This window comes from Malaclemys terrapin, chromosome 4, assembly GCF_027887155.1.
Source record: "Malaclemys terrapin pileata isolate rMalTer1 chromosome 4, rMalTer1.hap1, whole genome shotgun sequence".
In the NCBI taxonomy this organism is placed as follows: domain Eukaryota; kingdom Metazoa; phylum Chordata; order Testudines; family Emydidae; genus Malaclemys; species Malaclemys terrapin.
The window spans coordinates 16,332,829-16,358,030 of NC_071508.1; the positions used below are offsets into that span (position 1 = coordinate 16,332,829).

General features: G+C 52.7%; 1 protein-coding gene across 8 annotated transcripts in view; it reads left to right on the plus strand.

The window, feature by feature from the left end:
• Positions 1-25,202, plus strand: part of PLEKHA6 (pleckstrin homology domain containing A6) — a 139,259-nt gene that overhangs the window by 46,621 nt on the left and 67,436 nt on the right. For 3 of the 8 annotated variants that reach the window (XM_054028745.1, XM_054028746.1, XM_054028748.1), the window contains exon 1: positions 16,954-17,511. The exons of 2 other annotated variants lie outside the window; for them this stretch is intronic. In XM_054028745.1, coding sequence (XP_053884720.1) covers positions 17,387-17,511 — 125 coding nt within the window. In that variant the 5' untranslated portion in view covers positions 16,954-17,386. Of the gene's footprint in view, positions 1-16,953; positions 17,512-25,202 lie in introns of those variants that run through there. 3 more of the 8 variants (XM_054028749.1, XM_054028750.1, XM_054028747.1) reach the window with 2 other exon arrangements.

The window sequence follows — 25,202 nt, forward strand, 5'->3', positions numbered from 1 at the left end:
GCCACACTGCTCAGACAAGAAATCATGGTGAGCAGTATCTCTTTATACGGGAGACTCCCTAGGGGCTGGGTGAGGCTGAGGGTTAATGGCCTGTGTTAGCCACCCAGAGACTGGGGGTGTATATGCGGAGCATGGGATCTCCTATAGCGCTCCACTCCCATTGGCGTTATTGGCAAAACTCCCATTGACTTCAATGGGGCGGAGCTAGGCCAATGCTAAGTGCTTCCAAAAATCCCACCTGTAGCTGCTTCTTTCTCCTCTTGCTTAGGCAGGGTAGATCTGAAGTGCATTAATTCCCTGGCCATGGAGATGAGTGAGATGCTCGCCTCGTTGGGCCGGAGAATGTCCTGTCCGCTACTTACACTCCTGTCTGGGGAAGTGAAGGACAAATCCAGCCTCCTGTCCATCCATCACTGCAGGGGGCAGGAAGGAATTATACCCCACTGGGCGCAGCATGGCACGGTTGGCCAGGTGCCCCATGCGGAAGGGTTTGCTTCCCTCCAAAGCGTCAAGTGTTGGCTGCAGTCAGACAGGATATTGGCTGGCAGATTCTGCAGTGCTACGTTCTCCACCCCCGTGCTGGAATATTGTCACCAGCATTAAGCTGGGATCAGTGTTTTCATTAGGAAAAAAATCCTTAATTTATTGCAATGCGGCAGGTGGGTTTGATTTCAGTTTTGAGGATGGCCTGGAACATTGGCCATGAAGACTCAGCCGGGGGGAGGACAAGTCTGCCCTCCCCTCTGTGAGAGCCTCAAAGGGCAGTGGTCAAGTAGTGCAGGGAGGGGAACCTCCGTCCCAGTTTTTAATTCCCATCCACATACTCTGCTTGTCCTTCCCCCAGTCTGGTTTCACTCCGTCTCACTGGGCTGACAAGGTTAAGACACATCAATTTCATAGCCAATGGTGCACAAGGCAGTGATGTGGCCAGCATCACATCCAACCGCTTTTGACTGGCCTAACCTGATGGATCAGCTGCCCGTTTTGCAGCTAGGTGAACTGGAGGTGACCTTTCAGTGTGAGATCAAGTCAGACTCAAACTCACAACCTTCAGGAATGCAGTCAAGCGCCTTAACCACTCAGCCACCAAGCCTCTTGGAGCCATATCAAAGCCAGGCGCCATCCGCAAGGCTGCTGGGGTTTGTTGCCAAAGCCTCACGTGGCTCTAGTGTAGGCCCGACTCTCCGATCCACTTTGTTTTCTTACTAGCCTCCTCCCACCATCAGCATGCCCTGGGAGCTCGGGGCTGGCTAGGGCCAGGGCCAGGTTTGCCCCAATTCCAGCCCCTGGCATAGCCACGCTGGTGCACATGCCTGGTGCACACGGCAAAGCTGCCGTGTGGCAAATGCTAGCCTATTGCAGTTCATGCTAGGGGTTTGGCAAGACCTAACTTTGTGCAGGAGACGTCTTTGGTCACTGGCGAGCAGGAAACCTGCTTCTAGGGCAGGGGTAGGCAACCTATGGCACGGGTGCCGAAGGCGGCTCGCGAGCTCATTTTCAGTGGCACTCTCACTGCACGGGTCCTGCCCACTGGTCCAGGGGGCTCTGCATTTTAATTTAATTTTAAATGAAGCTTCTTAAACATTTAAAAAACCTTATTTACTTTACATACAACAGTAGTTCAGTTATATGTTATAGACTTATAGAAAGAGACCTTCTAAAAACGTTAAAATGTATTACTGGCACGCAAAACCTTAAATTAGAGTGAATAGATGAAGACTCGGCACCCCACTTCTGAAAGGTTGCTGACCCCTGGGCTAGGGAGACAGTGGCCACTGTGCCCCGAGGCAAGCAACCCATCAGGGCAGCATCTCGTCTCTTATCTCCAGGTGCCATCAAGATAATGAAGACAGCAACTGCCGCTTACCTTGCCCGGTTGTGTCAGCTCTCGGTGAGCCAGCCCCAGCCCCAGCTCGTGATGTGTGACTGGTGCTGTTTGAATCATAACACTTCCAGCAAAACAAGGGGCGGCCCTGGGTTTTGAAAGAGGCTGTTGCCTTTTCTTTCTTCCTTCCGTCCTCCCTCTCTGCAGCCAGTTGGCTCTCCGGGCTGGGGTTTGTTTGCCAACAGTGGGCTTCCCACCCGTGCCAGAGGTGGGTTTGCAGAGCCCTTGTCTATTTCTGGCAGCAGGTAGTACCTCCTCCTGCCCCAGCTCTGCTCTGATGATGATAATCAGGTGAGGAAGGCAGCTCCCGTTCCCAGCTAGGTGGTGTTTTTCTTGCTAGTACTTCCACTCATTTAAAGGGCTGCTCAGCCCCAGGGCTGTTAGAAGGCCTACTAATTAAAGCTGCCCATAACCGCTATCATTAGGCATGCACAGGGAGTTAGATCTTCCAACCAAACTTATAATCGCAGCCAGACAAGTCTGTGGGTGCTGCTTTGGTTGGGACGCAAGCAGGCATCTCTTTCCGACCCGTTTCCTCTTGTACTTGGTGGTGGTTTGTGGGCAGAGCAGGGCCCTGGGTGTGAGGACAGAAGGGACCGGATGATCCCCCAATCCGATGCATAACACAGGCCAGAGACTGCCACCCCAGCTTCCTGCATCGTGCCCGGTGGGTTCTGCTTGAGTGTAGCTGTTCGAATGGCACAGGTGATCTCGAGTAAGATGAGCACGTGGTGTCCCCCATCCCGTGCATGGGAGGTAAGCAGGGTGTGAATGCAGGATCTTCAGAGCTGCGGCACTTGTGCTAAAGGAGACCCCTGCATGCACACACACTCAGTCCTCCCAACCTCCCACGCGTCCATGAATTAGGGCCGTACCCTTGTCCCCGATCTATGGAAGCACACTGAGGGGAAGTGACTTCCCAACTCCCTCCGCGGCTCCCGGTGCTGTGCCCCCTGCCTTTGAATGTGAATATCCCACTTTCATTTCCAGCACTTCCACTGTGTGACCCAACAGCAAGTTACTCCCCTGCTCTGTGCCTCAGTTTCCCCTGCTGTAAAATGGGGATAACGATCCTGACTCATCTCGCAGGGGAGTGATGAGTCGGAAAAGTGGCAAGCGTGATTGTGAATTGGGAATCTCCCTTTGAAAACCTCCATGATTGGCCTGGCAAACCATAAGGGCCCAGTCCTGAGAGGGGCTGAGCGCCTGCAGTCTCCATTTCTCAGGACCCCTCAAGCCTGGGTCCTTTTAAGCTGCTGTAGAATCTCTGCAGGTGATCCAGCACTTACTTGCTTGTTTGGTGGTGGTAGGTTCTAGGAACTAATTCGAGTCTGATTGGGTGTTGGGAAGATGCCCATGATTCACAGGGCAGCCTGTGTCTCAGTCCCAGCTACACCCTGTCCCCTTTGCACCCACCCAACGCTGTGTCATGCTGCTGCCTGGTGTTGAACCCTGTACAGTCACAGCTCCCGCAATCGAAGGGCGTGGCAGGCCGGTGACAGCTATAAAGTCAGGCCCACGAACTGTCCATCCAACACTGGTGCAATTTCTCTGTGAGTAAATTGCTGATCTGGCCCTGATGCTTCTTTTAATGACCGGTTTGGGCCCCAGTGCTCCGAACCTTGGGCGCAGAGAGTGTTTAATGACTAGCTAGGAGAGCTGCTGGCTCAGCGTAATTATCCCAGGCTGCTTATTTATCCTGCTCCCATTGGTGGGGTATCTGTGCTGCTTGCAAAACTTGAAGTGAAGTGGCCCAAATCAAAACCATCCTATTTATCTAAGGTCCTTATATGGTTCTCATCACCGTAGTACCCAAGCACCTCACAGTCTTTAACACCCTTCTGATGTAGGGCAGAGCTGTTATCCCGGCATTATTGATGGGGATCTGAGGCACGGAGAGGCAAAGTGACTTGCCCAACATCACACAGGAAGTCTGTGGCAGAGCAGGGAATTGTGGGAGACCCGGTTCTTACCAAGTCTGAAACTAGACAGTCCTTCCTCTGTACTATTATTATTATTATCCAACATCTCCCAGGATAAATACACTCTGGCTATAGGTCTTGTCTACACTAGGTGCTTTTAGCTACTCTTGTAGCTACATCAATGGAAACCTCTACCGTAGACACTGCACTGGTGTAAGATATGACTTGCAATGGTGCAACTTACCATGATTGCAAACCACATTGGTGCGGTATGTCTACACTAGAGGTTTACACTGGTGGCTAAATACTCCAGTGTAGACGAAGCCATGCTTTGGCTCTGGACCAGAAGAGGGAGTAAATTTCAGAGCATAGGGCTCTCTTCTAAGGACGCTTTGCTGTCCATCCCCTGGAGTTCGAACTTTGGGACCGATGGCTATAGGGGCAAAGAGTATCTTACAAACACATAGGAAGGGAAGGTATCAGTTATCTGTCCCCAAGAGGAATATCATAACTGACCAGTGTGTGCAACATAGCCCTCTAGGGGATGGGACTGGAACTGCTCAACTGCGTGTCATATCCCCTATACAGCCAGAAAGTGTCTCCTTCAGTTCAAGCAGTGAAGTTTTGTGCTTTTGGAGCAGGCGAGGCTGAATGATTATGCCTGCTGCTGCCGTGAAGTTCCAACTGCCCTGGGACATAGCCTAGCAGCCAACATGCCTAGCAGTCTCAGATTTGTTACAACGCCATACAAAAAGAAGAGATCAGTTGCAAGCATTTGGAGCAGGCAGCGTCGGAGCACAGGTTGACTCTGGAAGGCTGAGCAGGTGTGAGGGTGGAGAGATGAGCTGCGTGGAAGGAGACATGAAGCCATGCTAAGGAAACACCCAGCAGAGATGATTGGATTGTGCGTAGGAGGAAATGAGATGAAACCCAGGAAGGATCCAGGCAGGGTAGAACTTGCAGGGTGAGGGCGAGACCATGGCATGGTGCCTTTAACACTCAGGCAGTGGGAGTATTTTTCAGACTCTTCTTTCTTAAAAAATAAGGTGCTGAGGTCATAGTGGCGCTCGTCCCACCCCCTCAGTCTCTGCAAAAATGGGCCAAGCTATTTATATGAGCATGAGGCACCCAGTGCTGGGGATGGGCCAAAATGCTGAGGAAAGGAATGCGTTGTTTTCATTCACAGAACTAGTCCACTCGCAGTAAATATTGATGGAATGCTATGAAATTCCAAGGTCATGTGATTAATAGTGTTTAGCCAATCAGATCCCAGTATTCGGAAGATGTGTTTAATGATGCCTCTCTCGTTTTAAATGCTGTATCCTTGAACTTTGGGGTAAAGCAATGCTGGGGGTTTGGTTTATTGAAGGCTCGTGGTTTATTTTTTTTTAATGTATGGAAATTGTAGTCTTTGAATGTTATGCTTCTCACCATGTTAGCAACTCTCATGATTTTATTATGAGTATCATGATATTTGGTATTTTTCTTAAATCCCCAGCTGTTAGAATCAGGTTATTAGCTGAGGAGCTCTGCTTTCATTTCAATTATGTTCTTTAGCTCTTGTGGTTGCAGAGAAAATCTTTAAAAATGTGACTCCAAAATGCTCCAACACTAAAAGGCCAATAAAGGAACCCAAAACACATTTATTTTTTTTCAATCTTTTGATTTTTGAGCAAATCTTCTGATTTTTGGTGGGACTAGTCTCCTGATTTTTGAACACTTGGTTTCAGCTATATTTTTCTTCATATCCAGGGAGCAATTTTTTGCATCCCTCTGAATTTGGCTTCTACCTTGGATTATAGAAAGTGGCTGCAAGGAAAAACAAAAGTAATGTCTCCCTGAGAGAGAGAGAGAGAGAGTGCACCGTATGTTGCATTTCCTTTGTAATAAGCTGCAACAGCCCTGGGAACAAACATGGCTGCTTTCTGTACATCCTGGCACTACATCTCACAGTTACATAGTTCATAGATTCTAAGGCCAGAAGGGACCATGTAGTCTGACCTCCTGTACACCACAGGCCAGAGAACGTCACTGAAATAATTCCTGATTGAATTGGAGCAGTTCTTTTAGAAAAACATCCCATCTTAATTTAAGAACTGCCAATGATGGCGCATCCAACACAACCCTTAGTAAGCTGTTCCAATGGTTAATTACCCTCACTGTTAAAAACGTATACCTTATGTCCAGTCTGAATTTGTCTAGCATCGACTTCCAGCTGTTGGTTCTTTTTGTCTGCTATACTGATGAGCCCATTATCAAATATTTGTTCCCTATGAAAGTACGAATAGACTGTGGTCAAGTCACTCCTCAGCCTTCTTTTTATTCAGGTGAATAGGTTCAGGGAGCTCGATCTATTGTTATACGGCATGTTCTATCACTATACAGCATGTTAAATGCACTGGAGTAGAATATGCTGGTAATAATCCATCAGGCTTTATTATTCTTTCACTCAAAACACAGACACATCCAGCGTGCTGCTACGAATTCTGGGTTTCAGAGTCCACCAGCCCCTTCTTGCACGAAGTCTCATAATTAAAATTGCTACTTGAAATACGGGCCCACTTCTGCCCTCGAATACATGCTCACCACTCCCATTGCAGCCAGAGGAAGTTGCACACACATGTTGGACTTGCACACCCTGTGTGTGTGTGTGTGTGGCTGCGTTACAGAATCCATTGCAAGCTGTTCAGTGTCCACGAAACCAGATGACCAGAGTCAAAACTGTGAGAACTTCCCCACAAGTGTGTGCGTGTGTGACAGCCATGTACAGGAAACCATTGTGTTACCAGTGGAACCTGTTTGTGGGGAGAATTCAATCGCCAATCTAGGCACCTCACTGCGCGGCAGCAAATTATTGCCACGCACAATTTCATAGTGACAGCAGGGATAGAACTTGAATTCCGCGCTTCCTGAGCTGCAGGATAATCTCCATTAGCAATGTAGGGTTTATGACTCACAGCTAAACTATTATGATTCTGTCCAGCAGATTGCCGTGGTGCATGTGCACACAGCCACACACGCTCTTGTCAATTATTTAAATGCCTTTCGTTTGCCTTATCGCTACCTGTGTTGCTGCAGCGCTGACGGGTAATGAGATCAGTGCAACAGCAGGATGGACAGGTCAGGTATGCGTGGAATCTGCAGAGCCTGTTGTTACCTGACTCTGCGAGGATGCTTCACAGAGCAGCCACAACAGCTGAGAAATCACCCAGGCCGCAGGCAAAAACAATCTGAGACCCAGCCAGGCCGCAGACCGGAGAAGAAGCCAAGCAAAGCTGCGACAGCCTCTGCATTTCCCATGGATCGATGACGTGCTCCAAGAAGAGTGGGGTTTCTCCCCCCTGGTCCTCTGGCCAGAACCTGACCTGTCCCTGCTCCCGTGCAGCGCAGTGAGCCACGGGGGGGACAGAGAGAAGGATTCAGCGTCCAATAAGGAAACGGTTGCGAGACTCACAGCGGTTCCAGCTGCACACGAACAAACGATGGCATAGTTCTGGGACCGCTTTTCAAAGAGAGGCGCTTCCTGCTCTTGGACTGAGTACGGGCCCCAGCTCTGCCAAGAAGGACAAAACAGGCAGGAGATCAGGACAGTGGAATGCCCAGCAGCTGAGTGATGGTGTCAGGGCACCGAGAGCAACCGGAAGTCTACTGCCTCTCCTCTCCTCCATCGATTTCTATCTGTATTAGCAATGGATTATTTTTATAGAGCATGTATGTATAGACATGCACGCCCACAGATCACTAACAGAGGCAGGGGCATTTTGACCCAGAGACCTAACAGGGTGCTAATAAAAGATATGACAAAGGGTAGTGAAAACCTGCCAGCTGCCATGAGAAATGTCTCTCCGAGGAAATTGTACAATCCAATCTGCTGGATTGTCTCTGCCTGAACCCCCAGGGCTGACATCTTTGTTTGCCCAGGACAGGGGAAAGCAGACAGACATCGTTGGCTCTGCCCTCCCTATGCTTGCAGCATCTTCCAAAGCAGCTGGTATCAGCCACTGTCCAACACAGGATGGACAGTGTACAGTGCACAGAGTAGATGGCTCTTTGGTGTGGCAGTTTGACTCCCCTGTTCCGGCTGTAATGATCCCAGGCGCTGCAGTTTGCAATCAGCGCACTATGAGTCTGGGCCGATTCCTGTAGTACTTAACATGAGCTAATGTGTGTATGGGAATCCAATGATCTAAATACCCGACGAGCAGCTGGAGTGCTAATCACCTCTCCCACACCCAGCCTTTTTAGGCAACTAATGCCCAGCCTTACCCCTGGTGCTACTCCACAAAAACCCACTGGCGTTCACTTAACTCAGTGTGGGGACAGGTCAGAACACAATATGGCCCTTTGTCTAGCTACAGTTATTGTTGCAGTTGGGAGAGACAGGCCTAGGGGACAGGACACTGGACTGGGAGTTTGGAGGGTTGGGTTCAATTCCTGGCTTTGCTATTAGCCTGCTGGGCGACCTCGGGCAAGTCATTTCCTTGCCCCGTGCCTCAGTTTCCCCATCTGTAAAATAGGGATCATGGTACTGACCTGCTTTGTAAAGGGCTTTGAGATCTACAGATGAAAAGCGAAGTGGGTAATTATTATTAATTCTTTTAATGTCCTTCACCTTGTGCTTGAACCCTTCAATTAAAGTGCTACAATACAGCTTTCAGTATTGTTCTGTAGAGTCCCTGACACAAAGTGTAGTGTTTTAGCCACACAATTGTTATGCCTTTGTGTTCGCTGTACTGCACCTTTTAAATCTGGGAAGGATTCTGCTTGCCTGTAAAGAAGAGATGGCTGTTGTGTCCAGTTCAGTCCAGATGCTGGCAGAGGAGACTTTCCTTTGGTTCTCTCTTGTTCCCTTCTAGTGAGTGGTAGGACAGAGGATAGTGGCGCTTTGTGTAGCGTTGAGCCCTTTGTGTAGCTGGGGAGCCATGAGCCCACCCAAGATGGTGAAGGATGGGACCAAATTGCAAAATGGTTTGTCGTAACAGAATGGTAGGATCCATTAGGAAAGGGATAGTTAATCAAACAGAAAATATCACACTGCCAGTATGTAAATCTATGGTAAGCCCACACCCTGAATGCTGCATGCAGGTCTGGCTGCCCCATCTCAAAAACGATATATTAGAAATGGAAAAGGTACAAAGAAGGGCAACAAAATTGAGGGGATGGAACAACTTCCATACAAGGAGAGATTAAAAACAGTCCATGCCGTGACTGTTCAGCTTAGAAAAGAGATGATGGGAGGATGGTGGGGGGGGGATATGATAGAAGTCTATAAAATAATGAATGGAGAAAATGACTAGAGACGTGACATCTACCACTTCATGTAACACAAGAAGTAAGGGTCACTCGGTAAAATTAATAGGTGGCGTGTTTGAAATAAAAGGAAGTACTTCACACAGTGCATGGTCAACCTGTGGAACTCATTGCCTTGGGATGTTGTGAAGGCCAAAAGTATAACTGGATTAAAAAAAAGAATTAGAGAAATTCATGGAGGACAAGGTCCATCAGCGGCTGTTAGCCAAGATGGTCAGGGATGCAACCCCATGCTCCAGATGTCCCTAAACCTCCAACGGCCAGAAGCTGGGCCTGGATGATGGGGGGGGGGGATCACTCGATAATTGCCCTGCTCTGTTCATTCCCTGTGACGCATCTGGCACCAGCCACGGTCAGAAGACAGGATACAGTACTGGGCTGACCCAGTATGGCTGTTCTTATGTAAGATCTAAGGGCTTGTCTACACCGACAATTTACAGCACTGCAACTTTCTCGCTCGGGGCGTGAAAAAACACCCCCCAAGCACAGCAAGTTTCAGCGCTGTAAAGCACCAGTGTAGACAATGCCCCAGCGCTGGGAGCTACGCCTCTCATGGAGGTGGGGTTTTTAGAGCACTGGGAGAGCTCTCTCCCAGCACTCTGCCACAACCACACAAGCCATGTTAAGTACTGCCAGTGTAGACTAGCCCTTATAGTAAACAAGTGTCTCGGGGGGGTTGCAGCCTCTAGGGAGGAGTGGGCAAATGCTGCCTTTCAGCCAGGGCATATACAGCATGTGACGAAATTAACAAGAAATGTTCCAAGTCCCTAACTGGGCTGAGGGTTCTGTTGCCTTAGGAACAAGAAGCACCTGGTTAGTCAAGGATAGATAGCAGGTGGGGTGAAGCTAGCCCAGCTCCAGTATCTTAAAGGCACAGGCCTTGGGGGGACGGGGGATGATGAAGCTGTCTAGCCCGTGGAGACAGGGCTGAAATTTCAAGTGATGGTGCCATCATTCGTATTTGCTGTTCAATTAGCAGGAGCAGGGGCATGTAATTGAGTTACTAAGAGGCCTGCTGTGACGGCTGCGGGTAGCAGAGGGAAGGCGAGCCCTGTTCTTGTCAACCAGGCACTGGGGTAATTCATTTCCCCTCTAGGAGCTTCCAGGAGGCTTCTTGTCACCAAAGAGGCACTTACATCAGCAATAAATAAAGGTACCTCACTGGGCTGTGGTTCCATTCTGGGGAGCCCCTAGGGCCTGAGAACAGACCTCAGGTGATCTTTGGTCACTGGGGCCCTGGTTATGGCTAGGTAATGTGCCTGATCATTTCTAAATGCTGTGCTGAGCCCTGGATGCCCCCTACCCCCTAAAGGGAAACCTTCCTTATAGCCACAGGTTCAGATCCCTGCAGGTTTGAGTGAGCACCTCAACCAAAGCATCAGTCCAATGCAGCATGGAAGGGTTTTTCCCAGCAAGAACCTGAACTCCTGTTTGCTCTACCCAGACCTCAAAGATCACAGGGCACTTTATAGATGAGCAGGGGTTTTGGTCAGATGGCCTTGGCCAAGATGTTTCGTTTTACATGTACTGTTCTGCTGCATGCTAGCTGGCTGCCACCTTCCACCCCAGAGGTAGCTGCATTTCAGTGGTGATGGTTCACGAAGCATTCTAAACATGTGAAACAGACTTATACTGCATGAGATGCTACCTAGATAGGTGTGAATTAGCTACCTGCATATGCTAAAGGGTACAGATGATATTAGAGTAACAATAACAGCAGAGCTGCAGCGGTCTGAGATTTTTATTAACCCATGTGTATGTTTATTTACAGTTTGTTCATGTTGTGGTGTTTAGCTATTTACTGGGTCTCAATAGTTTTATCAAGGGAAAACATAGCTGTATTCAAATAGGGTGAACAGACAGCAAGTGTGAAAAATCGGGACAGTGGGTGGGAGGTAATAGGAACCTGAGTAAGAAAAAGACCCCAAAACCAGGACTGTCCCTATAAAATCGGGACATCTGGTCACCCTAGTATTCAAACCATCCACCAACAGCCCTTTGCCCTTCACCCAGTTTATGTTGTCTGAAATACAGGATGGAGGGTGGGATAAACCTCTCAGACATTTGTTCAAGATAGTTTGAGGGCTGGGATGCTGGGGTTGTTGGGCCATTCAACCAATGATTGTCAGGCGGAGGTGAAGTTCATTTCCATGTTGCTACCCTATTGGTTGTTGAAATGCTGCTGTAAAAAGTTGTCTCAGGCATTTCTTATGATTGCAGGAAGTAAAATGTTGCAGCTGTGATGTCAAAGCTGAGCTAGTCACCCTCCGGTGACATCCTAGTTTGAGTGTGAATATTTCGGGAGAGTTCTTGCTCTGTCTCTTAGAGAGCCACTCAGGAATTTAGGCTGTTCTGAGCGGCATTGTAGCCTAGTGCTTAGAGCAAGGACTCCTTGGTTCTCTAAACCTTCTCTTTAGCTCCGTTTTCCCCATCCATACAATGGGAAGAATAATTTCAAAGCCAACAGAAGTCTTGAAATGCTTGGTTTGGAACTGATGGGCCAGTCTCCCATCTCTTTCCCCTCTTCCCGCCAACACGACTGCAGTTTTGTTTTCCGGGTATGGAAGGTGTTGAACACGGCCACATGCACTGAGAGGCCAGACCCAGAGGATGAATGTCAGGAATAGTGGAGGGGAGGGGTCAGAAATACTCAAACAGTCTCCCATGCGGGGGCCGTTCAGATCCAGAGGCAGGTATCGTGTCTGCTGTCTCTAGCAAGCCATAGATCAACCCAAACGTACATCCTGCGCCCTGGCGGCTGTTGTATCTAGTCCTTGAAAAGATCCACTTAGTTTAGCCCTAAACTATGTGGAATGCAGCGGCCAGGTATGAGCCAGTCTCTGCAGTATATCTCAAAGCTCTGGCTGCACCATGGTGCAGTGGACAGAGCACAAGACGGGGAGTCCAGAGATCTGGGTTTCGTTTCCAACTCTGCCACTGCCTTCCTGTGTGACTTGGAGCATGTCACGTCACCTGTCTGTGCCACGGTTTCCCCGGTCTATAAAATGGGGATAATGACCCTTTCCCGCCTTTGTAAAGCGCTCTGAGATCCAGGGATGATAGGGTGACCAGATGACAAAGATTAAATATCGGGACGGGGGAAGGGCGGAGAAAAAAAAAAGCCGGCGGTGCAGGAAAAAAAAAAAAAGCCGCCGGAGCACCGAGCCGCAGGGAGCTCAGGGACCCGGGCAGGGGGTGAACCAGGGAGCCGGGCCCGGCCTCTCCCGGCCGGAGCATGTCCACCCAACACGTGTCTCCGCCGCCCACCCGGGCCCTGCCCGCTCCGCGCTGCCCCGCGCCTGCAGGGCTGGAGCCTCCGCCCCGCGCTCCCAGCCCCGGCCCCTGTGCAAACCCCAAGGGCTGGCCAGGCTGCTGCACCCGGAGGGGCGTCTCCTCCCCGGGCCTGGCTCGGAGACACCCCTCCGTGTGCAGCAGCCCGGACAGGAGCCCTCTGGCGCGGGGGGCTCAGAGCTGAGCCCCCCCGTCTCCCTCCTGGGGGAGCAGCCCCCTTGCCAGCCCGCCCGGTGCCAGACCTAGACCTAGTGAAAAGAGATCAAGTACTATTATTAAAGTAACCCCAAGCACAGCAAATGGACAGGGTTGGAGTCCAGAGGCACACTGGAACTGGTGTTGCTTTTTTTGTTTTGTTTGTGTTTTAATGTCTTTTGTTCCTGCCCTGCTGGTCCCTGCCTCTCCCTGGGGAGCAGCAGGCCTGGAGCATGCTCCAGATCTTGGAGGCGAAGGGGAGAGAGAGCCTGGCGCTCATTTGGGAGCCAGCCGGGCTTGTTGTTTTGTGCAATCACAGGCTGCGATTCCAGTTGCAGTGGGACTCGTTAGCTGCCTCTGATCCGACCGAGCCAGATGTGCTCAGGGTGTTCGCCTCGGCGAAGGGGCCGCCGAACAGGAAAGGTGCGGGGTGGGGGGAGAAGTCGAAGCCAGGATATTTCAGCAATGCACACACATCAGCCGCGCTGCGAAGGTCAAAGCCTGGCCACTGTGATCATGGCTGGAGATGGAATGCGAGGGGCTGGGCTTTCCAAGCAGCAGGGAGCTGGGGAGCTTTGATTTTTGATTCCACCTCGGTTAAAAAGTGGAGTGCTGGAGCCGTGAGGAGGAGACCAGACGGAGCCCCAGGTGCCTCCGGCTCTGTGGGAAGGCGCTCCCTGGCCCAGAGCTGTCAAGCTGGTTGCCTGCTGCATCCTGAGTTGCCAACCCTCCAGGATTGTCCCGCAAAGTCTCCAGGAATTTAAAGATTAATCTCGAATTAAAGATTACGTCATGTGACAAAACCTTCCAGCCAAAATTGGCAACCCTTGCTGCATCTCGTGAGTCACAGGGGCTGGGATCCTACCACTCTTGGGACCCACCTGATAATGTACCCCCAGGCCATCACCTGCTGCTCAGGCCTGGCACCAGCTGCACTAGTGAAAGGACTGATTTCAGGGACGCCAGTCCACCTCATTCACCTTTCCCTACAGAGGCTGTCTGTCTCACACACAGTTGCACACAACATGCATGCACACTCGTGCTCCTAATCCCTCGCACATACATGCAAACACATGCAGCCATGCTAACACCAGGGGGGTTTAATCTCCATTTGCAGAGCCAGGCTTCCTAGGTTACAGGGAACAACTGCATAGTTTTGAGGTTAATAATTCAACATCTTCCCAAGCCTGGCCAAGGCTCCTGACGAGGGGGGCAGGGAGCATAACCACCACCCTGATATTCATAGATTCATATTCATAGATTCTAGGACTGGAAGGGACCTCGCGAGGTCATCGAGTCCAGTCCCCTGCCCGCATGGCAGGACCAAATACTGTCTAGACCATCCCTGATAGACATTTATCTAACCTACTCCTAAATATCTCCAGAGATGGGGGATTAACTAACCCCTTCATGCTATGATGATAAACCTCTAGCCCCTTAAAGCACCAATGTCTAAGTGGTATAATGTGTGACCATGGTCAAGTCACTTAACCTCTCTGTGGTTATGCAATGGAGATAATACGGGGTTCTGTGAGGCTAGATACATTCATGGGCGTGAGCTGCTCAGACACGACAGTAATGAGGGGGCAGGTAAATCTCTAAGGCAGATAGCTGGGAGTTCTGCTTGCATGTGCCCCAAGTGACAACTGCGCAGGACCCGTGGGAATTGGCCCTGCGTTTCACTCTGTCGTTCGGCCCTGGGGGAGAGGGAGCCAAATCCTGCGGCTGGATTTTAAACATGGTTGGCTAATGTTACAGCCATTAATCACCTTTGTAGATAGCGCAGGCTAACAGCTGAAGGGAGCCAGTGAGCTAATCGGTCTCTTCCTTCTCTGACTGCTCCTGCCGTTACAGGCTCCTGGTAATGAAATCTCCCACTTCAAGGCTAAGCTGACAGTTTGCAGGGGGTGAGTGTGGAAGGAATTTTCCCCCTACCCCCTACATTGCATTGCTCAATTGGCTCAAGTGATTCTGGAAGAGTTTCTGCCTTCCTCGGGCGCGGCGGCTGTTGGCTACTGCCCAGGGGGTGGCAGGGAGGTGGGTCAGAATGATGGGCACAATATGAGATGGCAAATCTTAGTCCTAGAAAATGCCCCAAGAGTAAGAAAGGGAGGGCGGTCTTGTGGGCAGGGCATTGTCCTGGGCCTCGGGAGAGCTGGGTTCAATTCCTGGCTCTGCCACAGACTCCTCGTGGGACCTGGGCAGGTCACTTAGTCTCTCGGCATCTGTAACACCCTTTGTCTGTGTAGTCTATTGTAAGCTGGTTGAGGCAGAGACGTTCTTACTGTGTGCAGTGGTGCCCTCAGCTCAGCTGATGCTGGAATAAGCAGCATGGCATTGCTCCTTGCAAGTGAAAGGCCGGATTGACCCCACACACAGGAGTTGCTTCTGATTGACAAGAGGAGAGTCAGCACCTAAATCTTCCCAGGTGTCCTCAACCCCAGAATCTGTGTCTGGCCAGAAAAGCCCCTCGTCTTCTGTCATTGCATTGGAAGGGGCAGCTCCTTTCTGGAGGAGAGTCTCTCTTCTTGCTGCAGGCCTGCTCTGTCCAGAGAGCGTGGGTAGCTCTCCCCGCCCTTCCGGCCCTGTTTACATTCAGGCGTGCTTTGTCCTTTTGCCTCTCCGGTGTGGGGTTTGCGGCCGGGCTCCTGGCCAGGAGCTGATCGGACACATGCAAGTGGGATTTGCGGGCTGCTGTTTTGATTCCAGCTGGAGGAGCGTGTGGGGCTGGAGATGAGAGGAGCAGTGTTAGTGTCCGGAGCAGGGAGCGGGGTAACAGCATCCAACTGCAGCTTTGCCTGCCAGACTAGCCTTTGACTGTGTTTACATTTCTGTGCTGGTCCAAATGGGGGATGGAGAGCCCTGGCTCGAGTTAGGCCGAGTACATGCAAGATTCACCCACGCCCATCTGCCATTGACTGTACCTCCTCCTGACGGCAGCATGCCATGGTATTCCAGCCCAGGGCTCCTCCCCCCCACTGGCCAGAGCACCTCCCGCCTCCCTGCAGTTCCAGTCCTGCGTCCTCACATCACATGTAGTGCTGCCAAATGCATCCCATTCCTGACCTGCCACCCCCTGCTATTCCTACATCCCCCTCCCTCCCCACCGCAGCTCTGCCAGCGCCCCTCAGTCCCAGCCCCACACTGCTGTTCCAGCCCTGGGTCTCCCCATCACCCCCCGCAGCTCTGCCAGCGCCCCTCAGTCCCAGCCTCACTGCTGTTCCAGCCCTGAGCCTTTCCTGAGCCCTGGGCGGAAAAGGTTCCCTGTGGTGGAAAGCAGCACTGGTGGCTGTGCCCAGCAGAGAGAAGGACGAGGCAGTGAGCCCAGGCGTGGGGAGGAGCTGCTGGGCTGAGGGCCTCCCTGCTGACAGTGCCTGTGACGGGGCTGATGGGAGCCAGGTGTGATCGGGGTGCCTGTCTGCTAGAAGTTGGGCTGAGACCCACTAAGCTCATCTCACATTGAGCCACTAAGCAGCCTTCATGCAGCAGTTGGTTTTGAACCTGCTACCGTGAGGCAAGTGGTTCCATATCTCATGACCCCTGAAGGTCGGTCAGTTTGTCTTCATGGCTTGGACTTGGCGCTCTCCTCCCTTCACCTCCTTTTGAGGGAAAGCCCAGTGGGGTCCATGGGGCAGGTGCTCAGCAGTCATTACGGGAACAGGCCCATAGACAGTATGAAATAATGGAGTTGCTGTGTGGCCCTATGGCCTGGGCATAAGCATTGCTTATGCCCAAGGATGCCATCTGGATGCCCTTACATATATACCTCCTAACAGCGGACTTAGGAGAGTGTCAATTTGCTCTGCCTGAGGTGATGGTGTTGGGGGTCTGGGTGGCAGGGGTCAGACTGAGGGGAGGAGGGAAGGGGGGAGCTCAAGAGCCACCCAGAACAACAGAGCAGTTGGGTAAAATGATCAGCAGTGTTTAACTGTCATCATTAGGTTTCAGAGTCAACACCTCCTTGAAACAAATGTGGGCAGCTCAGCGTTATTACTTCACACTTCAGGCAGGCATTCTTGGGGACGGGGGCACAGCACACCTGGGAGGTTTTCTCCACGACCCGATGGCCAGAAACATGCTTTACCTTTGAAATGAAAGCGTTAAATTCTGTAGAGGCCAGCGGGGTCACTGTGGGGAAGGGCTGGTCCAGCATCCAGCTGAGCGCCAGCTCCACTCTGGGCCTCGCAGGTGGTTCCTAAAGGCAGCGGAGGCTTAGCAGGTGCTGCTCCTTTAAGACTCAGCAGTGCAGCTCCGTTCAGTGCGCACAGCCCAGCCGGGAGATGTTGACTTGCTAGAGGAGGTAAGATAAGGCGGATCTGGGCTCAGCCTCTGGTTCCTTTGTTCTGGCTGCTAGGTGAGCAGGAAGTGGAGGGCGTGGCTGCCTGGGTCGGAGGAAGGGGTTGAAAGCAGGGCAGGTTGGGGGTTCAGGCTGCTGGACTGGCAGGATCCCTGAAGCAGAAGAAAAGGGGGAAGGAGCTGTTGAGAGCCCCTCTGGGTGCATGTTGGGTGCTGAGCTCTTCGGGAAATCTGGCCCTGGGGGGTCCTATATGAATACTCCCTGGAGCAGGAAGGCTGGAGCTTAGCCCTCTGGACAAGAGAGGGCATATGCCAGTGGAAGCTGGCAAGCAAAAGTCTCAGCTAGCAGAGACCACCTTGACACCCTCCATCTCCTCCCAGGAACCTGGGCATGACCATGTCTGCTCTTGTGCCTGTCCGTTACTTCAGCCAGTCCCCACGTTGCCTAGGTCTCTCCCAGCTGGCCCAGCGAGCATAAGCTCACCGGATGGGCCGAAACGCTGGTGCACGGCTGCCCTGGCTTTCACGGCTGCCCCAATGCCAGGAGGAGGCCCCTGGTGGGGAGGAGCTGGAGATGAGCTTGGCCCCATGGAAGGTGGGGGCACTCCTCAGGTAAGCATGAGGGCTTCCAATAAGCGCCGTGGTACGGTTGAGTCGGGACAGCACCAGCAGCGCAGGCCCACTGTAGCAAATGCAAGGCTTGCCTGGCCTTTAGAGAGAGACGGAACATGGCAAGCTGTGTGGGAGCCTTGGGCAGCCCTGCTGGCATCCGGCAGCGAAGGAGTTAAGGACCTCTGGCAGCTTAGGTGGCTGTTAATGATTGAGAATAATGACTGGCTTGTGGGTTTTAAGGAAAACATTTTCTGGCAGCATGAAAACCACCAATGTTTGGGGCTGGGAATCCAGAGAGGGGATGTGGTGGCACTGAGGGGGTGGGGCAGGGAGGTGGGTGTGCAAGGGAGTCAGTGCACAGCTTGATAGTGTGGGCCACACAGGTGCAAACCTAAGCAGCATCTGCCCCCCGGCTGCCCCCAGCATCCTCCTTCCCCCTCCAACCCCTTGTCTGCACAGGGGGTGGGGAAGGGATCACTGCTCAGGGAGGTATGTCCCTGCCACAGATTCTGCTCTGTGCGGGGAACAGCACCCGGAGCACATGGGGTGGGGGCGGCTCCTTGTTCTCCACCTGGTTGATCTGAGAGACAATGCTGTAAAAACAGCCAGGCAGGGCAGAGGAGTAATACCCTGAGCTGTAAATCTAGAGCGGGAGAGGGATGGTAGTAAAGTGCTGCTGGAGTCTGTCTAAACTGACTGGCCTGAGCTTGTAGCATCCTTCCCTGCAGACTCTAGTCTAGTGTTTACTCTGCGCACGTGGGGTCCCATTAAGCAGGCACAGAGGTCTCACGTCTGACAGGCAGCTTAGGGTCTGGGAGCAACCACTTTAAAGCATCCCCAAGTCTCCCAGCGCCATTTCTTTCAACCAGTGCTTAAAGAGCGACCTTTGCTCCGCAAGTGATTTTTCACTGGCCCCTTGGGTGAGCACTTCATTTAGGCTTTTCTGTGCCGTGGAAGGCACTGATGGGGGGGAGGAGCCTAGCAGCCAGGAACACGGGGGTCTCCCCTCACAGACATGGAGCAAGCCCAGAGACCGCCTGAGTGCAGTGTCTGGCTGCCAGCGACACAAGCTCTGGGGTTGTACCTGCCTTCCCTAGACCCTCAGTGAGCCATCCCCAAAGCAGGGATCCAGCAGTCTGTCCATCCATCCAGCGTGGCCTCTCCTTGCTGTGGCTGAAATCCGGGAGGTCCCAGCTGCTTAGCTGAAATGCACATGGTGGAATCTGCGAAGGTCCCCGTCCCTAGTGACGGGGAGGACAAAGGGTTTGGGAAGCTGGGTGACTCCAGCCTGCTCTCCGGGAGTTCCCTTTGCGACTCCAGGGTTGGCAGCTGGCAGTTGTTTGCCTTGGACAATTGAAAACAGAGAGGGGAATTTTTTGCACTTAAGCAGTTTCTGTTCTACCCGTGAAAAGAAAAACAACCTGGTTAACCATGGAGCCGAGCAGACCACCTAGGAGGCTGGAGGCCGGGGCTTGGAAGGGAGCCAAGCATCCTGGAATGCCCAGGGCAGCCCCAGCTTCGGCAGATCCATCCCACAATGATGAGTTCCCAAAATCCGGTCAGGCCCTTGAGATTGCAGTGGTGGGGGCGGTGGTGCGTGGCCAGCGCCCTCAGCTCTGAGCTTCCCCCGTGGCTGACTGGTTGCAGAGGGGACGCCGTGTCATGCCACGGTGCTTGACCCAAGCCCGAGCGCACACCTGACCCGACCTGTGCCAGAGAGGGTCGCATCATTTTCTGACTTGATCCCACCTCTTGTCTGTGGGGTGGGCATGATGGCAGCTGCGTTGCCCCACTCCTGCTGGCTGCCGCCCCCAGCTGCACTGTGCACAGTGCCTTGCCGTGCTCGCTTGGTGGCATGCATAGCACAGAGCGGTGGCAGCGGCTGGCAGGAGTGGGCCACGCAGCCACCACCACGCCGAACCCACTGGCAGGAGAAGGCCATCAGCGGTGACCCGAGTTAACCCTGAGAGAGCCAGGTTGTTTTGCGATCCAAACCCGGCACTTGCAGTCTGATCCTATCGGATTTGGGTTGGGATGCAGGGCTCTGCCCAGAGCCACTCTGGTCTTTCCCCTGCTGCTCTGGCCACCTCCTCCTCTAGGCTTCAGACAGTGCCCCGTGGCGGAGCCTTTCTCCTGAGCCAGCCTGGGTGCTGATCTGATTCTGTTTCCTTCCCTCGTCTTGCTTCTCAAGCCGCCAAAGGATCTCCAGGCTATGGTGAAGTTGGGACTGCCAGGGAGATAAAAATAGAAGCACCCAGTGCCACCTCCTTGCTGTCTGTTTCAGAGCTGGGAAGCGGTGAAGGGCCGGTTCTTCACGCAGTCACGTGCTGTTTGTTTGCCAGGAACGCGGTGTTCTCTGGAAAGTCCCCATGCTCCCAAACTAATGCAGAGGCAGCCTGACACCTCGGGAGTGATTTCCCCAAGCATGCACGCCATGGGGCTCCCCAGCATCTGGAGCCCCTTGCAAAGCAAAGGGGTCTCTCCCCATGCAGCACCCAGCCTGTCACCTTCTGCCAGGCCAGCAGGTCTGATGAGGAGAGCAGACAACAGAAAAATACGTACCAGGGTCTGGCCAAGTCGGAGAGATAGCGGGGGGGCAGAATTTCGAGCAGGTCTGTCAGTTCTCTGGACCTGTCCGTAACCAGCTCCCTCCCCCACCCTGCTTGACTCTGGGAAAACCTGTTCTGGAGCAGATCCCACAACCCCAGCCAGTTGTGTCTCCCGCAGGTGCAGCACCCTGTCCCCAGAACGGACAGCCTTTGTGACGCCGCTGGGTGGGATGGGGAAAAGACTGTTATACTCCATGGGGGGTAGGAGTTCAGAGAACAAACGAGTCCATTCCAGGTAGGCGTGGTACCCAAGTTCCAGGTCTTCTCCCAGGATTATGCCCAATGTGTCCATTCTAGGTAGGCACAAGAATCCAAGCAGAGACCGGGGGAGGAGACCTGGAACTAAAGTCCAGGGAGGTCAAATCCAACTCCGGATTCCTCCATTTCTCTCTTCTCAGGGTGGTGCCCTTGTGGGCAGGCTTTGTGATCTAACTCCTTTCATTCCCAAGAGCCGGGGGAAATCCTAGCTGGGATGTCTCTATCCACATGGAGCCCCCTCGGTCTGGCTCCATCGGACTGTGCAAGGTGGAAGGTTCCCTCTGGGGAAGGGGGCCAGTTGGTCACAGCACCAAGCTAGGTTAAAGCCTCTATCCCCGTAGGAAATTGCTTGGTGTCTCTCTCCAGACAGTTGCCCGTGAGCTTGATCACAGGCAAGTGATCATCATTATGCATTGGGGAGGGGGAAGCTTTGCTCATCAGTAGATGTGAGTAATGAGCAGCGGGGAATTATTAACCTGGGGCCTCCCCTCCCTGATGAGATCATGCCATGATCATGCACAGTCATTGCCCTGGACTCTCAGGCTGCCGGTCCAGCTCTCCCTCTCCTGCACACAATGGTCATCCTGGGGCCGTTTCCTCCGCTAGCTCAGGGCCCTCGCTAAGGTGTCTGCCAGTCCCCTGGCTATCAGCAAGCATAGCAGTGTGTGTGTCTCTTTTCCCCTTTACCTTCCACTGTTTAATCCTGGCGGATGGAGATGTTTAAAATTCCCTTCCAATCTGTCAACACCTGGGCCAGGCTCCCTTCTTCAGGGCCGGGAGCTCCAGTCTGTGAGCCACATGGGCCCTTCACTGAGCCAGAACAGCAGCAGGAGCGGCAGCTCCCACTTGGCTTGATTTTCTCTTCCCTGTTCCACCAGGGGCTGTCACAAAGCCACCGAAGGCTCAGCGTTATCTGTGCATGCTGGCGATTCACAATCTGGCCCCCTCTGGCTGGGGTTCCCTCGTACCCCTAGACTATAGCGCCCAGGTGCTGCCGGAAGTGGTGTGGGTGTGATGGGCCTCTCTCTTCAGAAACAAACCAGTGCCCCAGCTTGGTGGTCAGGGGCTGTGATATTTGAGGCATCGTTCTGATCCATGATCCTGACTTGCCTGGGCATTAAATTGCCCCTAGCCTCATTCATGGGTGTAGGTAGTGACCTGGCCAAATCCCAGTTTAGGTCATTACCTTCTGCCTCCCTAATTCCCCCTGCAGTTTCATTTGGACTGCCCTAAACTGTTACGTAGCATTACGCCTGCACTCCACCCCAGAGGTGGCTGCCTTTCAGTGGCCAGCGCAGTCATTCCTATATCTATGGTAAACTGCTCAGGTTGGCTGGTGCCGCCCGATGCCACAGTCCTGTCATTCCCACTGGGGCTACAGATTTCTGATGAAAGTCAGGTGCTATTGGATTCTCAAGGGAAAGAGTCCCAGACTCTACACTGTTTAATGACCATGCTAGGTCCGGCGCAGGTGGCGAGATTCCCAAGGAGCCTGCAAGTTCATGGGCTTGCTTTCATTTGAGCCCTACACCGCGTGAGAATATGCAGTCCTGTGTGAGCAGACCCAGCTCTGGCTGGGGGCCGTGCTCTGCAGGCTGTCTGCTCTGTGAGCCTAGTGGACAGGGCAACGGACTGGGACACGGGCTGTGGATTCTATTCCCAGCTCTGCTGCTGCGCTGTTAGGTGACCTTGGGCAAGTCGCATCCCGTGCCTCAGTTTCCCCACCTGTAAAATGGGGATAATGATACTGACCTTCTTTGTAAAGGGCTTTGAGATCTACTGATAAGGTGGTGGTGAACATGCAACACAGCAAGCTCTTAGTTCCCACCTTGGCTAATTGAGTGCAGAGAGGAAAATGCTGCTCAGCTGAGTGGCAGGGGAAAGAGGAGAAACCACTGCCTGAGGCAGGAAAAGTCACCCGTTCCCTAATGAGATTAGAGACTGATCCACACCCAGGGGTGGGAAGTCAGTCACTGACCAACTTTATATGGTTGTGAGAAACCCCTGGGTGCAACTCCACACCTGGGACTCAGTTTTCAAGCCCTCAGCACCCTCCATCCAGGGCACGTTTTTAAAAGAGCTCAGCACCTCCTAGCTTGGGAATCGGCTCAGGGCTGGCATTTCGAGACCTGTAGTTCCTCATTGGTATTGTATAACATTGATATTGGGCCAGTGCCTGGAGGCCACTCAGGTCCAGGCCCTGTTATGTTGGGCACTGCGTAGGCAGAGGAAATGACAGGCCCTGCCCCAAAGAGCTCCCCGAGTCCCCGTCTAAAATGTCGGCAGCTCAGGCTTTGAACTTGAGCTGTATTGCTGGGAAGGCAAGCGGCGGGGTGGGAGGGGATAGAGGATTGACCAGCTGGCTGGCTGAGCTGTGGGACTTTCCTCCATTTCCTCACTCCTTGGCCTTCTGCAGCCCCTTTGCTCCCAGTCCCACTTCCTTTTCTTTTTTTCATTCCCTCCTCTGAGGCCCCGAGTCAAACGTGCTTATGGGTAACTTTGAAGCCCTGACACAGTATGGGGGGAAGGTGGCATAGGAAAACCCGGACGCGAGCTAAGGCCAGATCCCCAGCAGGTATAAATCAGTGCAGTGCCCCTGACGGCAATACCAGCTGGGCAGCTGGCCCATAGATTTTTGGCCTTTGAGAACAGAATCCAATCTGACGCAACTGACCCAGCAGAAGGCTGGGCTGCGGGACCACAACACCCCTCTGCCACCACCTCTGCCCACCACCCCAGGAGGTCGCAGTCCACAGATGGGGAAAGGCAAGTCGAGCAGCTATGTGTTTTCTCCAAGCCACAGCCCACGATTGCAGGGCTTGAATGGTACCCTCACTTGGCAAGACTGGCTGGTAAGGAGCAAGCCAGGCAGGGGGTAAAATGCCTGTTGGGGAAGAAACTCAACAGCCGGGGAGGGAGGGGGGAGAATCAGCAGCCAGTTTATTATTATTTGGGAAAAATAATAAATCCTTCCAAAGCTCCGCTACTCGCCTTCTCCCTCCTTGCTGTGCGCTGATTGATTCCTCCGGCTCCTCGGCACCAGACAAAGCCTCCCCTTTGTGCTCATGCCTGGTTTATCTGGGCACAGACGCGCCGTGGAGGAGAGAATGTTTCCTTTCTTTTTTCCCCCTCTCTCTATCTGCCTTCGACCCGCTGTGTCCTTTTGTCTGACGGGCTGGAGGCAGCTGCCGAGCAGATAGATGCTTTCTGGATTGGTAGCCGGCAGAGGGAGGCTGCTGGGTCTGGGCTTCAGCGGAAGTGGGAGTTTAAAACAATGGCAGTTTGGAACCTAGATGGGTGTTTAGGGGCTGGATTCTCACAGGGGCTGAGGGCCTGCAGCTCTTATTGAAGCAAATGGGAGCTTTGGGCGCTCAGCTCCTCTGAAAGTCAGGCCCTTAAAATCTTCCTGTTCTAGGCAGTGCTTTCCATGGGGCTGCTGTTCCCAGGGATGGAGAGTTTCACAAGGCAAGAGGGTGTAGTAGTTAGAGCTCAGGATCGGGACTCGGCAGACCTGCCTCTGCCACTCACTCGCTGGGTGGCCTTGGGCAAGGCACATCCCTGCTCTCTGCCTCGTTTTCTCCATCTGTAAAACACAGGGAGAGACACTGACCTAACTTCTGCCTTGCAGGAATCCACAGTTATGGCAAGTTCCAGATCTTCACCGGCCACAAGTGGGCGGCAGCTTTTGGGTTTTCATTTGCTGTACCTGCAGTGGAGAACTCACCTAGCATTCTGCAGTGGCTCTCCTTGCACGTCTCCTATCCACAGACTGACCCTACGTGAATTAGCTGGGGCAATCTGACCTACGTGAATTAGCTGGGGCAATCTGACACTACGGCACCGTAGGCTAGTGCTGCCAAAGCATGTAAGGAATTAGCAGCTATTCAGGGCAGCTAGGAGATGCATCAGCAAACGTGAGCTATGGCTACACTGGATTTAGAGCCCAGGTGTCCTTACTCAGGTTCCACAATGGGGAGGTAACAATACTTATCTCCCTGGGTAAAGCATTTTGATATGTGTGGCTGATTATTATTTGTATGGCGGCAGTGCCCTGGGGACCCAGTCCTAGAGCCAAGGCCCGCGGTGCTAGGTGCTGTACAAACATCAAGTGGATGCCTAGTGTCACGTCCGTGCTAAGCCGTACCATTGTGGAGAGGCTTTTCAGTCAGGACTTGGCAAACGTGTTCAGAATTCAGCCTGATGCGCCCAAGTCTTGGTGAGATTGGTTGGTTTGTTTTTGAACAAAACCAAGGACATCCAAGTGTCTGCTGCAACCTGAGCGACGTTGGGTAGCAGGTGCCCACGTATTCACTAGGTGAAGGCCAGGTGCTGAGAACGGACGGCAAGTTAGTCCCCAGGCTACTTAGTTCTATTGCTGCCCTCCCCTCTGGTCCCAAATGCATTGCAGTAAATTGCTTCCTCAGCAAAAAGTGCTTCCAAACGCTCCAGCAATGCCTTAATCGGAGGAGAGTGATATGGATTTGGGGGAGGGGAAGAGGTGAAGGAAGGGATAGGAAAACAAAGGAGGAAGCCAAAGACTGGTTTGGACTGCAGCCACGCCACCCCCCTAGGTTTAGAGCAGCCTGGCTCCTTGCCCCGGAGCCGTGTCTAAGAACATATGCAAAATCTCTAGACAAATGGTTTTATTTTTCGCTTTTGAAAAGGTTACGGCAAATTGTTGGCCAAATGTTAACTTTCTTCCAACGACAACCAGGATAATCCTCAGCCCCTGCTGACTTGCGTGGTCCCTGCTGCCTCAAAGTGCTCGTACCAGTCGCTGTGCCTGCTGCTGAAATGCAGCTGCCTCTGGGGTGGGGGCGAGGT